This window comes from Conger conger, chromosome 18, assembly GCF_963514075.1.
Source record: "Conger conger chromosome 18, fConCon1.1, whole genome shotgun sequence".
In the NCBI taxonomy this organism is placed as follows: domain Eukaryota; kingdom Metazoa; phylum Chordata; class Actinopteri; order Anguilliformes; family Congridae; genus Conger; species Conger conger.
Genome location: NC_083777.1, coordinates 31372764 through 31385658, shown reverse-complemented (window position 1 = coordinate 31385658; position 12895 = coordinate 31372764). Strand labels below are relative to the sequence as shown.

General features: G+C 45.7%; 1 protein-coding gene across 1 annotated transcript in view; it reads right to left on the bottom strand.

Annotated features, from left to right (window-relative positions):
• Positions 1-12042, bottom strand: part of inpp5f (inositol polyphosphate-5-phosphatase F) — a 29924-nt gene extending 17882 nt beyond the window's left edge. Inside the window, exons 1-6 of the mRNA XM_061227958.1 lie at positions 11700-12042; positions 7930-8010; positions 3531-3667; positions 1403-1531; positions 640-807; positions 191-247 (exon numbers count right to left, since the gene is read on the bottom strand). Coding sequence (XP_061083942.1) covers positions 191-247; positions 640-807; positions 1403-1531; positions 3531-3667; positions 7930-8010; positions 11700-11805 — 678 coding nt within the window. The 5' untranslated portion in view covers positions 11806-12042. The remainder of the gene's footprint in view (positions 1-190; positions 248-639; positions 808-1402; positions 1532-3530; positions 3668-7929; positions 8011-11699) is intronic.
• Between the last annotated feature and the right edge of the window lie 853 nt (positions 12043-12895).

Below are 12895 nucleotides of genomic sequence, written 5' to 3'. Positions count from 1 at the left end.
TCTTGTGATCAAACTCATGTGATTTCTGTGAGTATTACAGACATCCCACCATTGCGATAATTATGTGGGGGTGAGGTGGGGGTCAATATAATCTCACTTTTCACTTTTTAAAATTCATAATTAGCGATTGTCTGTCGATTCGCTGAATTCCATTCAGTCTAGCAGAAGCGCACATCACGTAAGGTCCTACCTGCAGGTTAATGAGGTCCTGGATCATGTGCTTGTTCCAGAAGAACCGGTCATCTACCTGGAGGAGGGACAGGAATGGTTTATTCCTGATAATCTGTCACACATTCACGGTTACGGAGCGACCAAAATCATGGCACGTCCTGGAATTATCATAACGAGCATAGTGTCTAAATTCATTTTAAATCACTGTCAACGCGACCCGGAACTGTAATTAACTGCAATCCTCAGTGTTTAGCATAACCGTTAATCACACAACACAATCGCATGACGTAACAGACTGCATACACACATCATGGTGTTTTAACTGACCAATTGTTCACTAAGTATGACTAGCAAACAAAACACTGTAAACACAAGCACCATGCTCCTCTGCAGTGCTCAATGATCAGGTAATCTCATACAGAGCTGTAATTTTCTTCAGCGCAGGGTGTTTGTGAGATGATCGCGTACCCGTTGCCAGAGAGGCAGGTTGGTGTTCTGCGCGTCTCCCTGGCGTTGGACGGTATTCGTAAGGTCATAGGTCGCACTGTAGTAGAACGAATCAGAGTCCATGAATATCTTCAGCAGCTCATCGAGTAACCGCTTCTCCAGTCGTTCCTTCTCCTTGTTCTCCTTCACCTGGGGGACAGGAAGGAAGTGACGTCTGTGACCCGAACTGAACCGACCCGTGGAGAACTGGATGGTTCGGATTTTATTCAATGAACGTTCTCATCGATGAGGCATATTCACCCTTTCAGTCCCAACAACCTTATACCTTTTCAACCAAGCAAAATGACTGCTATATTACTGTTTTTAGCCCCTTATTATAGCCTAGAATATATAATTTTCTCACTTTTCTCAACCAAAGCCAAAACCCCTTGGGATTCATATTGGGCTTGGGACTGAAAGGGTTAAAACATTATAAATACTGGAAATATTATTGCAGTTCAGACTACTATTACAGAATATGTGGCTGTAATATGTGGATCAGCCACTTGTGGTCCTTGAGGGCTGAGAACTGCTGGTTTCCCACCCTCCTGGGAGTCAGGTGTGAAGCCAGTCTGGCCAATCAGTCGCACTTATTACCCAGGAGAAAAGAAAACCAGGGCTGGATTTGGATTCGAGGGCCAGAGGTGACCCCTGATCTATGGCATATGACTGGGCCAACAATGGTGCCTGCAACCATTTCTTTAGTGACGAATTACGAAAACAGATGAACTAGAACCCCAGCTACCTTCTTCTTGATGGGCACAGCGACGTTGGACTTGATCTGGCTGAGGGTCTTCAGCAGGAACTTGGACTCATCAGGAGACTGGGAGATCTTCTCTGGCTTGTTGATGCCAAAGTGGTGCTTCTTACAGAGCTGAGGAGACACAACCCAACGATTCAGAGATGTTCATGGGCAACCACACTCTGTACAGAGTTATTCACGGACAACCGCTCTACCTGTACAGAGTAATTCATGTCTATCTGTACAGAGATATTCATGGACAACCACAAGGTTCGATCCCAAACCCAAACCCTCTGGGCAAAAGTGTCAAAGTGTCCTTCAGCAAGATACCCAACCCCTAATTGCTCCCAACGAGCTGGTTGGCACATTGCATGACAGCCTTTCACCGTTGGCGTGTGTGTGTGTGTGTGTGTGTGTGTGTGTGTGTGTGTATGTCTGTGTCAATGGGTGACTGAGAGGCATTAACTGTAAAGCTTCAGGGGGAAAAGCACTGTATCAATGCCTCCATGTAAAGCAGGACTGTTAAAGACACACCCCTGGATCCAGAGGCCGGTGTGTGTGTGTGTGTGTGTGTGTGTGTGTGTGTGTGTGTGTGTGTGTGTGTGTGTGTGTGTGTGTGTGTGTGAGTGTGAGTGTGTGTGTGAGTGTGAGTGTGTGAGTGTGTGTGCGCGTGCGCGTGCGCGTGCGAGTGTGTGTGTGTGTGAGTGTGTGTGTGTGTGTGTGTGTGTGTGTGAGTGTGTGTGTGTGTGTGTGAGTGTGTGTGTGAGTGTGTGTGTGTGTGTGAGTGTGTGTGTGTGTGTGTGTGTGTGTGTGTGTGTGTGTGTGTGTGTGTGTGTGTGTGTGAGTGTGAGTGTGAGTGTGAGTGTGTGTGTGTGTGTGTGTGTCCACAGAAAGGGAGGGTTGTGAGTAATCCTGACTCATGGACGTTTCTCCTCCGACTCAGAGCTGCCCGTGGCCTCGCCGTGGTTACGGTGAGCGTGTTTTTCCACAAAGCTGGCGAGCGAGAGAGTGGGAACGAAGAAAGCTGCTCCAGAGGAAAACACCTCTCATGCAGAACTCCGTCTGCAGCAAAACATTCACTGGGAGGCAGGGCACTCTGCCAGCCGGGAGGTTTTCACTCCAATCCTAACAAGGCACACCTCATTCAACCGCTGGAGCTCCTAACTTAGACCTCTGACCACAAGCCTGTGGACATGGCCTAAACTTCCAAATACCCGTTACGGCTTCAGTAATGGCCGGTAGTTTAATTGTTTCGTTAGCTATGCTTCTTCTGAACTTGAATCAAACGTACAGCTCACTTCTGTGGCCACACACGCATAAACACACACGCACATGCGCGCACACACACACACACACCTCCAACCCCAACCCCTCAGGTTAGCGGAGTGCTGTAACCGAACACTACTGCGTTTTTCCCAATCATGAAATGTGTCTTGAAGCCAGTGATTTTGGAATGTGTTCACACGCAGCATTCAAATTCCTGCCATTGTCGTCTCACGAGAGCACAGAAACACCTCACACAGAGTACAGCCCACTCCGCCGGTCTGGGCTGCCCTGAAGCACCACGCTGGTACACACTGAGCCCCGCAGCACCGCGGTACCAACTCTCCAGAGGCACTGAATTTGAATGCCTTGGATCATCTCTCCTTTCAAACAGTGTCCCCATTATTGTGCACAGCATGCAGACAGATGAGCATTTCAATCCTGATAGTTCATATGACAGCAGTGAAGAAACAGATCCCATAATTATAAAATGAAGCATATTTAATGAAAAGTGAATACCGTTAATAAACTGCGTTTAGTAATCTCAGTTTGTAACATTGTTCTATCAATTCAAAAACAAGAATTATGGTTTGTAGGCCCGGTTTTATGGTTAGGGGGTGGGGGGGGATGATGCAGGCCCACCAACAACCTTGCTGCGGATTGGCTGAAGTTTGGTATGATTAAAACAAAAAAAGATAACAGGAAGCTGATCTGGTGAAATTCTTGGGTTAGTCGTTATCACGCGAAACCAAAAATGGTAACCATGGATATGGTGCGGTAACTATGGATACGGTGCGGTAACCGTGGATACGGTGCGGTAACCGTGGATACGGTGCGGTAGCCATGGATACAGGTTCGAGGGCCTCACCTCAAGCTCCAGGTCCTGCGGCTCGTCCTCGGACAGCGGGATGACGGTCACCTTGGTGATCTTGTAGACACTGTGGTCGCCAGGCAGCTTCCCCACCAGGGCCTTCTGCCGGATCATCAGCAGGCCCAGGGGCAGGTCTGCAGGGGGACACACACAGATCCAGTACCGGAGCCACTGGGCCTGAACCAGGCCACGTTCATAACAGACACAGATCCACTCCTATAGCCACAGTGCACGTTCATAACAATCACAGATCCACTCCTATAGCCACAGTGCACGTTCATAACAATCACAGATCCAGGCCTGAAGCCACAGGCCACGTTCATAACAGACACAGATCCACTCCTATAGCCACAGTGCACGTTCATAACAATCACAGATCCACTCCTATAGCCACAGTGCACGTTCATAACAATCACAGATCCACTCCTATAGCCACAGTGCACGTTCATAACAGACACAGATCCACTCCTATAGCCACAGTGCACGTTCATAACAATCACAGATCCACTCCTATAGCCACAGTGCACGTTCATAACAATCACAGATCCACTCCTATAGCCATAGTGCACGTTCATAACAATCACAGATCCACTCCTATAGCCACAGTGCACGTTCATAACAATCACAGATCCACTCCTATAGCCACAGTGCACTTTCATAACAATCACAGATCCACTCCTATAGCCACAGTGCACGTTCATAACAATCACAGATCCACTCCTATAGCCACAGTGCACGTTCATAACAATCACAGATCCACTCCTATAGCCACAGTGCACGTTCATAACAATCACAGATCCACTCCTATAGCCACAGTGCACGTTCATAACAACCACAGATCCACTCCTATAGCCACAGTGCACTTTCATAACAATCACAGATCCACTCCTATAGCCACAGTGCACGTTCATAACAATCACAGATCCAGTCCTGGAGCCACAGTGCACGTTCATAACAATCACAGATCCAGTCCTGGAGCCACTGTTCCTGAGCCAAGCCACTTTCATCTGGCCGCTTTCCCTTTTTTTAAGCACTTCCAGCAATTCAGAAGCGTCTGCCTCATGGTAAACACAGCCCCGACCCCAGGCCGGACACTGCTAATGCCGGCTTCCGTTCCGCGGCTTTGGGCTGGGAGTTAACTTTGGCGGAGGAAAGGGCGTGCCGCCGGGAGATCGGTACAGAGATGCCGCACATTCCCCACCCTGCACACGCTGCTGCTATGCGTCAGAGTTTTTACACAACTACACAACAATATTGAGGCCAAATTCACAAAAAGCATCAAGGTTCTTCATTTCTGCAGCAAAATCCAGTGTGTAGCAAGGGCACGTACAGTACTGCAGGGGAGCCAATAACAAAACACATATGACGTAGGTTACACGGTACGTTAATTATCCAGAAATAAGGTTTAACTCCAGTCCTGGAGGGGCTACAGTGTCTACAGGCTCTGGTGTGGTTCTGTTCAATCTGTGGTCATTGGTCTGGGCCTAAGAAACAAGATGTTTTCACCTGTTAGCCAAACAGAGACTTCAATTAATCATGCGAGAGTGGAAACCGAAGACCTGCAGACGCCGTGGCCTCCCAGGTCTAGAGTGTTACACCCCGGCCGCAACGTCCGGGGGGAAGGCCCGTGTCCCAAAGGCACCTTTTTGAATTTGAAAGCTTTATTGTTAGCACTACACCGGGGGAGGAGGGAGGAGGGAGGAGGGAGGAGACCATGGCTTGCCAGGACCCAACACGCCCTGCCCAGCGGTGTGCGGAGTGCATTCCAGAGCCGTCCTGAAACACGCCCGTGAGCACGGAGGCATTTTGATCCTGCTTACACTGCGAATAAATAAATAAAGACACAACCGATACAAACACACAGCACCCTGTGAACTACCGAGTTAGCTTTCAGCATAACCAGCGATAAAGAAGCCTCCACTTCTAGACGCTTCAAATCTGTGCATTGCAGATCACTGCGATTAATATTCTCAGAGTGTGAAGAAGTCTACACAGATAATGTTGATAAAACGTGCACAATTCTGCACTGAATGTAAAAATAACTGCAGGCCATTACTTGCTAAGTGACCTAATTGAGGGGAGATGGTTTTATCTGATGGTATTGAGTATTTCATTTGATTTGATTGCCCTGCATTAAATGAGTGAAAACAGGTTGAGACCAATAATCACTCCACCGCCACTGGCAAGACCCATTTCAGAGCACTTCTGTGAGCGGGGGAAAGCCTGGGAGAATTTATGGAATGCCTCTTTTTTTATCTAAGAAACTATTCCACAGTTAAAGAGCAGGCTTCACGGAACGTTCTCTTTTTCAACATTCTACAGTCAGAGTTCCAGAACTAATTGCCCATTACTATCAGTGCACAGCAGTGATCGTTACATCAGCGTTCTTAACTGAACACTCTAATGATGATGTAACAATGCCGCATGGTGACTGAAAGCAGGGTTCAGAGTCGTTAGCCGAACATTATAATCACAGACGTGTCATCTCACACAGTAAAAAGGGGTTAAGAATGACTATAAAGTCAATGTAATGAGTTCATACATGTGCCTTTTGTAGACGTGTAGCAGGCATTCTCATTCAGAGTAACTTCCACAACTTCTCATATTTTTAATCTAGCATCCCTGTATACAGCTGGATATACACTGAAGCGATGCAGGTTACGCACATCGCTTAGGGGTACAGCAGTAACGTCCAGACTGGGAATCACACCGGCAACCTCTAGGCTACACGCCCAATTCCCTGTGCATTATAGTACATCGCATGTTGTTTGGGTAATCCTTTGTCCGGTAAAACAGAAATAAATACAAAAACATGGCTCCACTCACGCTGGAACATTGCTCGATAAATAAACGTGTTTGAAGAAGGAACACTCATGACTGCTAAGCTTAAATTTAACCACATCTGACGCATGTTGAGCTATAAAAGTTAATGAGTTAAAAGTGAAACACTGACCATGCACTCGTTTACACATACACATCACTTTAAAGAGCAGGTCTCGCCAAAATGGCAATACCTTGCACTTCAGCTCTTGACAGTGACAAAAAAAAACATTATTTAAACGAACCCTGTTATTTCTGAAACGTATGAAGATCAAGTCAATCCGGAAAGATCCGAAAGAAAAACAGGAATGTTTTTGATCACAGTGCGGGCTGCCTCAGGACTTGTGCATGCAAATGTTAGCGGTTTTTAATCTTGCAATGAGTACATCCACTGACAGTGACACACTAACACCGTTAATCCTCAGCGGTATCTGCCGTTTAATTTAAACAGGGACAGTATTTGGCATGCAAATGTCTGACAAGCCAGCAGTGCAGAAGTTCGTCAGACGCTCAAAACAAATCCTACATGGAGCTATTCACGGAGTTCACAGAGAGGGGAGCATGTTGGTCATAACCGGCCCTGGGTCAAACGTGCAATTGTTTTGGATTGAAATACTTATCCGTGTCCTTCATGTTGTTTTGACAAAGGCCACTATTGAATTGCCTCATTTCCTGCTCAATTCCAGCCAAAAAAAGGTTTTTTTAAGATCACAAATATGTGATGAGAATGTTCTTACGCGACAGAACATTCTAATGCTGATGTCACAGTCACCGCTGGAGACTGACAGCAGCAGAGTTCTAGAACACTGGCGTAGAATGCTGAAGAAAAGAACCTTCTCTTCAGAGGGTTAGACACAGTTACACAGGACTGCCTGGATCTGTTGGATTCTGTCTGCTCTCTGGCTCATCCTGTCCAAACACAGGGCAGTTTATCACTTATTAGAAAAGACACAGACGACTGGGAAAAGGTTGATGCCCGTGAGATACGGCCATTTTGTTCTGAGGCTGAATACAATGCGGTTGCCGCCAGCGATGGACGGAATGCGGGGACAACAGCTTGGTACACAGGGGCCAGCTGGTGCACAGGTATGCCAAATGGACAGGATCTGGCCTAAACCCTCCTCCCCCCCCCCCTCCCCCTGCTGCCCACACCCCCTCCCCCCTGCCAACCCACCACGGAACTGTGAGGCACCCACTACACCTCAGGAAAGAATCTCAAATATTCACAGAGCTACAGCACGTTACCATACATTACACTGAACTGACATTAGCACCAAATGTTTACAGCACATCAAGGCCGCTTTTCTAAACCTTGCAAATCAGCAATGTACTACCTACTGGAGGGAACTAATTAAGCTCAGCCAACTACGTCATTGTGTAATTTATTAATACTATAAATAGAATTCTTCATTTTTGATTAATATTATATATGTGGAAATATTCACACAGCTGTCGGTCTGGGCAGAGAGGCAGAATGGCTTCATCCCCCCTCTTCATTAGTGTTCACTCCCCGTGTTCACTCCCCGTGTTCACTCCCCGTGTTCACTCCCCGTGTTCACTCCCCGTGTTCACTCACCCTCGTGCAGCTGGATCTTCCCGATCACTCCCTCCACCAGCCCCAGGCACACCGGGTTCCAGGCCAGCAGGAGGTCTGTAGCTGTGACACACAGAGAGGGGAGAGAGATCAGGTCTGTAGTTATGACACACAGAGGGAGAGAGAGAGAGAGATTGTTGTGGTCTATAGCTGTCACAGAGAGGGAGAGAGAGAGAGAGAGAGATCAGGTCTGTAGCTATGACACAGAGAGAGAGAGATCGGTGTGGTCTGCAGCTGTCACAGAGAGAGAGATCGGTGTGGAAACCACAGTATTTCTATCAGAAGCGAGAGCGCATGAAACTGGCCCCAGTGGGGCTAGATTGGAATGACCCCACATATTCTCAGTAGCATTAGCACCACACAGTAACCAGTATGGTATGGTAACCACATCTGGCCCCTGTAGACCCAACACACTGGATTACCCAACACCATTTCAGCAAGAATGCTTCTCACTACTGCAGGCTAGCAGCTCAAAGGGTAATTCCTCTGCAAAAATGCGCAAGAACTATGTTAAAATGACAGCAAAGTGATTGCAGATTCATTTTAGCCATACATTTTGACACGCAATTGCCACTACTGATCCTGCTCTCTGCATATCAAAAATGGCCCTGTTGATTGGGAGATACAGGAGACAGGGGCCGCCTGTAGCCGATTGGTTAAGGAACCTGATTGGGACCCGGAAGGTTGGTGGTTCAAGCCGCGGTGTAGCTATGATAAGATCTGTGCAGCTGTATGCTAAATGTTAAACACTGCAGGATAAGTACACACTCTCCTGTAACATTTCCTTGTTGTCGTGAGCCAAACTCAGTTAAGCTGAGTAGAGCAATTGAGAAAGTTCAGCTATTAAATTAAAATGTTTTATGATTGGAGTTTGATAACTTACTTACGACAACTTTTCAAATTGGTTTTACAACTGTTTACCCGTTAAAATAAACACGGGAATGGATTCAATATTTCAAAAGCTTTGGCTGCTGTGCTAATTTTTCATGGTGTGGAATAATCAGCCCATTCGGACGTGGGACCTCCAGCCCAGCAGAGTGGGATTACACTGAATTCCAAACGGATTTCAAATTCTAACACTCAACATTCTCTCATTTCTGTCACCACATTGATCTAAATTATAATAACAAACGTTTTTGTTTTGTTTTTTACATAGTGATTTTCAATGCATTATGAAACTGTGTTCATTCATGTTATTGCCCAGCAGATAAATAAAAATAATAATAATAATAATAATAATAATAATAATAATGGAAGGAAAGTAAAGAAAGGAGAGCAGAGTGAAGGTGGAACAGGGGAACGAGGGGAAGCCACACGGAGCAGAGGCTGGCTTAGACCCCTGGCTCTGAGTACTGAACACATACTGCAGGTGCAGGGAGTTCCAGAGGCTAGGGGAGCAGTTATGGAAAGCACACCAAGAATACCGGGAGTGCACATATGGAGCGGGAATACCGGGAGTTCACATATGGAGCGGGAATACCGGGAGTTCACATATGGAGCGGGAATACCGGGAGTTCACATATGGAGCGGGAATACCGGGAGTTCACATATGGAGCGGGAATACCGGGAGTTCACATATGGAGCGGGAATACCGGGAGTTCACATATGGAGCGGGAATACCGGGAGTGCACATATGGAGCGGGAATACCGGGAGTTCACATATGGAGCGGGAATACCGGGAGTTCACATATGGAGCGGGAATACCGGGAGTTCACATATGGAGCGGGAATACCGGGAGTTCACATATGGAGCTGGAACACCCGGATGGAGTTCACAGACAGAGTTCACAGAGCAGGATTACTGAGCTCAGGATAACTGCACCGAGTACAACCCAGACGCTGCTCAGATCTGGAACGGACTGAAAAGCTGTTCCGGGTTTCATTTTGTGCAGACATCTGGCTAACTGAGGAATCCTGCTTTGTGGAACAGGGCCCTGGTCTTCAGTCACTGAAGTATGAAATAATCCCATTAATATATCTCATAACTGAGCCGGTGGAAAAGGCAGCTTTTATGCAATATTTAGGATTTTCCCTCTGGCGATGAAAGTGGAACAGTGCGTTTCTGTAGGCAAGTCTCAATTTCCATACATGCACACACAGAAAAACATGTACTGAGACACATCTACAACGGCAAACACACAGAGGCCCACACAATGGCCCAGAAACACAGAGACAACATTGATACTTTTGCAGGAGTCAGATCACATTCCCCGAGAGATTCCGATGAATTGCGGATTGCTGACTTGTTTGTAGCCTGTGTCCTGTGTATTGCTGAACTGCAGAATATATATATATATATAGTTCCTCCCGGGATTTCGCCTCATTGGGAGTTTGTCTCGCCAGTGTTTGAATGTTTCTCCCCCCACTGGGGAGTTTTTTTTTTGTTGTTGTTTTTTTTAGCTTGCGTGCTTGCCATTTCAGGGTTCGGGCCTGGTGTTTGCATGTTACATTGTCTTTCCGACAGTCTTCAGTAAAACGTGCAGTACAAATAAAATGGAATTTCATTGCAACTGTTCAACCCAGCAATAAACGTTCTGAGTCCATAATTCTGTACTATGCTTAGACAATGAACAGGAGGTCTGAATAAGACATAAGCTCATTCGTAGCAACCCAAAGTGAGGGTTTTTGCAACCAAGGTACGAGCTGAGACGTGACTTACAAACCGAGAACCCTACCAAACCCCATAGTTTGTGCTCTGTGACATTCCTAATGATGAAGACGAGACTAAGACGTCACAGGGTATTGCCTTAAATTCCAGCAAATTTCAAAATCGGCATGGAATTTAACGCACCTCTTCTGCACTGTCAAATGTAGTTCAATTCCACCAGCCAGTACACTTGCGATTCGAGGTTAAAGATCTTTGCATGTTATAGTCTGTAGAAGCTATATTAACTCCGAATGGCGTTTCGGTGTCAATGCATTGGATGCTTAACTGAGTGGAAAGCAGTCGACACATTTGGCATCGGTCGCTGAGTTGGCTGGGGCAACGGCAACATGACTCACAGACCAACCAAGCTACTTTCCTGTAATTTATAAACTGTAAAACAAAAAGGAACACAATGAAACACTGCCCAATTTCGATGTTGTTGATGGATCGGTAGGCTACTAGGTATGCGACAGTCTGACTTCTCGTTTTCTTAAATGTCATTTTGTCACATTAAACATACCGATAATCACATCGAGTCTCGATTCAAGCAGAAATGAAACCCGAGTTTCGCTTTCATACGCAGAAAAACGTTCCAGCATCTCCCTTCCCAAATTCCATTTTCAAGAACAACGCGGCGTGTGTATACATGTTCCGCCTCTCATGACAACTGCACAACTAACCTTCCTCAGAAAGTAGGACACGGTCTGCGAGGGTATACACGAGTTAGATGGCGTACGCAAGCATCTTCGGGGGGGAAAAAAACAATAAAGTTGATCTAACAGGTATCAGTAATTCAATGTCACTTTCACTGTGTTGCATGGGCGACGGAATTAAGCCGAACAGTTAGTCTATAGCTATATAATGCAAGATCAAGATAATTCCTGTCGAGTGAAACACTCCACAACAAGGGCTAGCTCCCTCGCAACTTTCGCTAGTCCATTCATTGCACAAACATCGTGTTTAGGCCCGTCTTAGTTTATCGACAGATGTTATTATCGAAAGATAACTCTCTTAAGATGGATGTTGGAATGCAACAATATATCCATAGCTACAAGACAGAAGGAATAAAACGGAATATGCATAATTTATTTGGTTGGACAGCTTACCGGGTCTGACTTCCATTGTGCCATCTTTTCGGCTACACCAAAGCGCTCTCTCGCCGCTCTGTAGAATATAATGATCTTTGGCTTGAAATAGCTCCATTTCGGCCATTGATGCTAGTTAACTTACAGTACGCAAATATATAGCTATTCAGAACCGGACAGACGGCTCAATTTCCCATGGTGCTTGGTCTTCCTCGATTTTTCTCGATATCGTTTAATGTTCGTTATTTTCCCGTAGGCTACTTTGGAAGCCCACTGACATTACGAAGGCGAATTCTCTTTTTTCGGGAGCATTTTTCGCACGATCATTTGAAAATACCCTTCTGTTGACTTCCTGTCAGTCCGTGCGAACCAGTGGTGCGAATGAACCGACTGAATCAATTTCCTGCACATCCAGGGACACGTGACTCTAGCCGTCATGCTATACATGTGCACCTTAAAGTGAACTCAGCTTTAGCGTTATTATGAGTCTCCGAAAGAAGATAATTTCGAGACATTAAGAACTTGGTAAGTATCATTTCACATAGGCTATTGCGAATGCAGTCGAGTAGGTAATTTATACTCGCAACAATTTCAATTGCTGATATTGTATGGGCCGGGAACATTCCAGTTAAATAGCCTATTCAGCAGCTGGGTTTTATATATAGGCTAATGCCAATCGTTGGTATTATTTGTTCAATGGCGTTTATATAATACAGATACTTCAGACAACTGAATTATCAAAGATTACACCTAAGTAGACTTAACAGAGGCGACATAACCGGTCCAGGTTCCAAAACCTATCCGGGTTGCTGAACTGGGTTGGAGTCACACCCTGCGGCTAAATCAGTGGCTCTCAACACGGGGGCCTCCGCAAGCTGCCGGGTGGGGAGTTTATTTCAAAATTATTGAAAGCTTCAATCACAAAACATCAAGACATACGTGACTACATATTTGGCTAAATAAACTTGAACAATAAAACATAAAGCAAGCAATTAACAGTGTATAAAAATATAATTATATATCTTTAGTTTCTGTAGATATCACATATGACATTTTTATTGGAAAAAAATGTTTTTTATTTTATTTTTTACCATATTGGGTTTGTGGGTTAGGTAAATCTGATTTCCTGTCACTTTGTGTCAACTGTAATTGATGCCATTGTACAGATCAGGGATGGGCAAGATTGGCCGTATCTGTTTCCGTTTCGGCTCTTAATT